Raw genomic sequence first — 4,232 nt, 5'->3', positions numbered from 1 at the left:
TATATATATATATATATATATATATATTATATATATATTATATATATATATATATATATATATATATATATATATATATATATTATATATATATGTATATAATATATATATAATATATGTATATTATATATATATATATATATATGTATATATATATATATATGTATATATATATATATATATGTATATAATATATATATATTATATATATATATGTAATATAATATATATATATATATATATATAGATAGAGAGAGAGGAGAGAGGACATGTTTGTATTTCTCACTCTCACCTCCTGACAACCAATGCTGGTTTATTTACATTCCCATAACTCTTAGCAGTTCAGCAAAAGAGACTGATAAAATAAGTAGCAGACTTAAAGCATAACAAAGCAACAGGATTGATCTGTTTGACTTAAAACCCTTCAAGGCAGTGCCCCAGCATGGCTGCCATCCAATGACTGCAACCGGTGAAAGATAAGAAGACTGTGCATACAAGCTCAATGTGCACATTAGTTAAATGCACATTTGGCTGCTTGTACAGAATGGTTCCTCCGTGTTCATATTCCACAATGTGTGTCTTCTGGTGAGACAGACATTCTCACAGAATAACCACATGTTGCTCTTGAATAACCATCATGTTGCCACATGATGATGATGATGATGCAGTTTATTTAGCGGAAGCAACATCTAATCCAATACTATAGGATGTGGCTTTTATAATAACACAGCTTCGTTCCAGGAATATTAACGAGTCTTCTATAACAACTATGCTTTCTCTTTCTCTCGCTTCTCTCTTCTCTTCTCTCGCTTCTCTCTTCTCTTCTCTCGCTTCTCTCTTCTCTTTCTCTCTTCTCTTTCTTTCTTTCTCTCTTTCTTTCTTTCTCTCTTTCTTTCTTTCTCTCTCTCTTTCTTTCTTTCTCTCTTTCTTTCTTTCTTCTTATATCTTCTTTCTTTCTCTCTTATCTCTCTCTTTCATCTATTTCCTCTTCTCTCTCTTTCTCGTCTCTCTCTCTTCTCTTTCTTATATTTCTCTCTTACTCTCTCTTTTCTCTTCTCTCTTTCTCTCTTTCTTCTCTCCTGTCGCTTCTCTCTCTTATCTCTCTGTCGCTTCTCTCTGTCGCTTCTCTCTGTCGCTTCTCTCTGTCGCTTCTCTCTGTCGCTTCTCTCTGTCGCTTCTCTCTGTCGCTTCTCTCTTTCTTTCTCTCTTCTCTCTCTTTCTCTCTTCTCTCTCGCGTCTCTTTTCTCTTTCTTTCTTCTCTTTCTTTCCCTCTTCTCTCTCTCTCGCTTATCTCTTCTCTCTTTCTCTCTTGATCTGCATTTGTAAAACTGGGTACCAGGTGAAAGAGAAAGAGTTAGGGAAAGTTAATGTGGGAGAGGAAGAAGATAAGAAAAAAGAAGGAAGAGGTGGAGAAAGAAAGGAATGAGATGAAGTACAGGGAAAAAAAGGCAGGAGTGAATGATGGTGATGATGATGATGATGATGACGATGATGAAAATGAAGATAATGATCCAAAAGATAAGAAGATGATGGCGAAGATATAAAAGATGAGAATGAGAAAGAAAATGACGATGATGATGATGATGGTGAATTTGAAAAAGATGATGAAGATAATGATGATGGGATGAATGACAATGAAAATGATGATGTGATGAAAAAGATGATGAATGGATGAAAATGATGAAATGATGACTGATGGTGATTTTGGAAAAGACGAGGAAGATAATGCTGAAAAGATGATGGTGAAGATGAAAAAGATGAGAATGAAAAAGGTGATGCCACCACCACTAATGATGATGATGATGATGATGATGATGATGATCGTCGTCATCGTCATCATCATCATCATTTAGCACCCTGTTTCTATTCTGGCATGGAATGGATGGTTTGATAGAAGCTGGCAAGTCAGAAAACTGTGCCAAGCTCAAGTGTTTGGTTTAGTATGGTTTCTACAGCCGGACGCCTTTCCATATGTGAACCCCCAGTAGACTGAGTGCTTTTATGTGACACCAGCACCAGAGAGGTCACCATGTCACTTGCAAGAGAAAGACCCGTTGAATGAGAAAGAGAGAGCAGGGGTGGTATTGAGGGAGGTGACCTTGTGTCATGTGATGAGTGGTTTAATTATGATAAATTATGAAACTGGTGTCTTAAGGCAGCGAGCTGGCAGATAGAAGAAGATTTGAAGAAGAAGAAGAAGAATAGAAGAACAAGAATTGAAGAAGAAAAGAATAGAAGAAGAACAAGAATTGAAGAAGAAAAGAATAGAAGAAGAAGAATTGAAGAAAGAGAAGAATGATGAAGAATGAAAGAAGAAGAATTAAAGAAAGAGAAGAATGAAAGAAGAATTAAAGAAAGAGAAGAATGATGAAGAATGAAAGAAGAATTAAAGAAAGAGAAGAATGATGAAGAATGAAAAAGAAGAATTAAAGAAAGAGAAGAATGATGACGAATGAAAGAAGAAGAATTAAAGAAAGAGAAGAATGATGAAGAATGAAAGAAGAAAATTTGAAGAAGAAGAAGAAGAAAAAAAAAGAATTAAAGAAGGAGAAGAATTAAAGAAGACGAAGAAGAAGAATTAAAGATGAAGAAGAAGAAATGTAAAAGAAGAATTGAAGAAGAAGAAGGAAAAGGCAGTAATAAAGGCTGTTAGTGTAGGCAAAGAGCAGATCAAGAAGGTTAATGTGAGAAGAGAGGATGAAGAGAAAATGGGGGGGGGGATTATTACTTGAATAAAGTGTATTTGGTGAAACAAAATTTTACACATTAATGTTTAGAATGCGAAAAACGGTCACAAGAAATGGCAAAGAAAACTTACAAAGTGCTAGAGAGAGGTTTGAATGGAAAGGATTGCAAAGTAGATTGGCTCAACATAAGCAAAAGGGCTAAACAGGTCACATAAGTGTGTGTGTGTAGGGGGAGGGTGGAACTCGGACAGAACAGCCTTGACCAAATACTGCATCTCAATGTGGACACACTCATTGTAGCCAGCTTCCTAAAATTACTAATAAAACATTGACCGATTCAAATTGCTTGGCATTTTTTTTTTTTTTTTTTCCGTTTTCTTTGTTGTTTTTCTGTTATTCTTTCTCTGTCTCCTTTGCACACTCAAATACACACACACTCTCTCTCTCTCTCTCTTTCTCATGCCTTCTTTCTCTCCTGCCCTCTCTCTTTCTCTCTCTTTCTATCTATTTGCCAGTTTGTCGATCGATTGGGTGTAGTGGTTAGCACAACCGTATGGTTCATGGCAGATGTGGTGTTTGAATTCTGCAGGTAATGAAGAAGGAAAAGAACTGAAGGAGAACGGAAGAAGAAGAACGAAGATGAAGAATGAAGAAGAAGAACAACAATGAAGAAGAAGAACAAAGAAGATGGAAATGAGAAATTAAAGAAAGAGAAGAATTGAAGAAGAAAAATTAAACAGGAGAAGAATTGAAGAAGAAGAAAGATGGAAGAAGAAGAAGAACGAAGAAGAAAGAGAAGAATGGAAGAAGTGAAGACAGAAAGAAGATGGAGAATGAAGAAGAAGATGAAGATGAAGAATTAAAGAAGAATGAAAAAGAAGAAAATGAAGAATGAAGAAGATGAAGATGAAGAATTAAAGAAAAAGAACTGAAGGAGAATGAAAGAAGAATTAAAGAAAAAAAAGAATTGAAGCAAAATGTAAGAAGAAAGAAAAAAAAGAATTAATGAAGGAGAAAATGAAAAAGAAGAAGAATGGTTTTGTGTTTGAATTCTTTCAGTTTTCATTTTCCAAATCCTCTTGCAAGTCCTTGTTGATCCGAGGCCATAGCAGAGAACAGTTGCCCAAAGTGCCTAGCATGGGGGACAACCTATGTAACTGTTTACTCTGGAAATCATGTAGGGAAGGAAAACAACTGGAATATTTTCAATTAATTCCTCTTACATTGGTATCTTAATTATCTCAACGACTCTTTTACTCGTTTCAGTTATTTGAATGTGGCCATGCTGGAACACTGCCTTTAGTCGAACAAATTGACCCCAGGACTTATTCTTTGTTAGCCTAGTACTTATTCTATCGGTCTGTTTGTTGAACTGCTAAGTTTCAGGGACATAAACCCACCAACATCTGTTGTCAAGCGATGGCTAGGAGACAAACAGAGGTACAGACACATGTACATAAATACACACACACACACACACACACATATATACATATATATGACCAGCTTCTTTCAGTTTCTGTCTACCAAATCCACTCACAAGGC

General features: G+C 35.3%; 1 protein-coding gene across 1 annotated transcript; it reads right to left on the bottom strand.

Annotated features, from left to right (window-relative positions):
• Positions 1–800: 800 nt before the first annotated feature.
• LOC115223692 (protein PXR1-like) lies at positions 801–1,283 on the bottom strand (the record flags this gene model as incomplete). Its single annotated transcript, XM_029794365.1, has 2 exons — positions 801–866; positions 1,227–1,283. Coding segments are annotated over 2 exons (123 nt in total), but the record flags the coding sequence as incomplete, so codon positions are not given.
• Positions 1,284–4,232: the final 2,949 nt, after the last annotated feature.

The sequence above is a fragment of the Octopus sinensis genome, linkage group LG23 (genome assembly GCF_006345805.1).
Source record: "Octopus sinensis linkage group LG23, ASM634580v1, whole genome shotgun sequence".
In the NCBI taxonomy this organism is placed as follows: Eukaryota; Metazoa; Mollusca; class Cephalopoda; order Octopoda; family Octopodidae; genus Octopus; species Octopus sinensis.
This window is presented reverse-complemented; position numbering and strand designations above follow the sequence as displayed.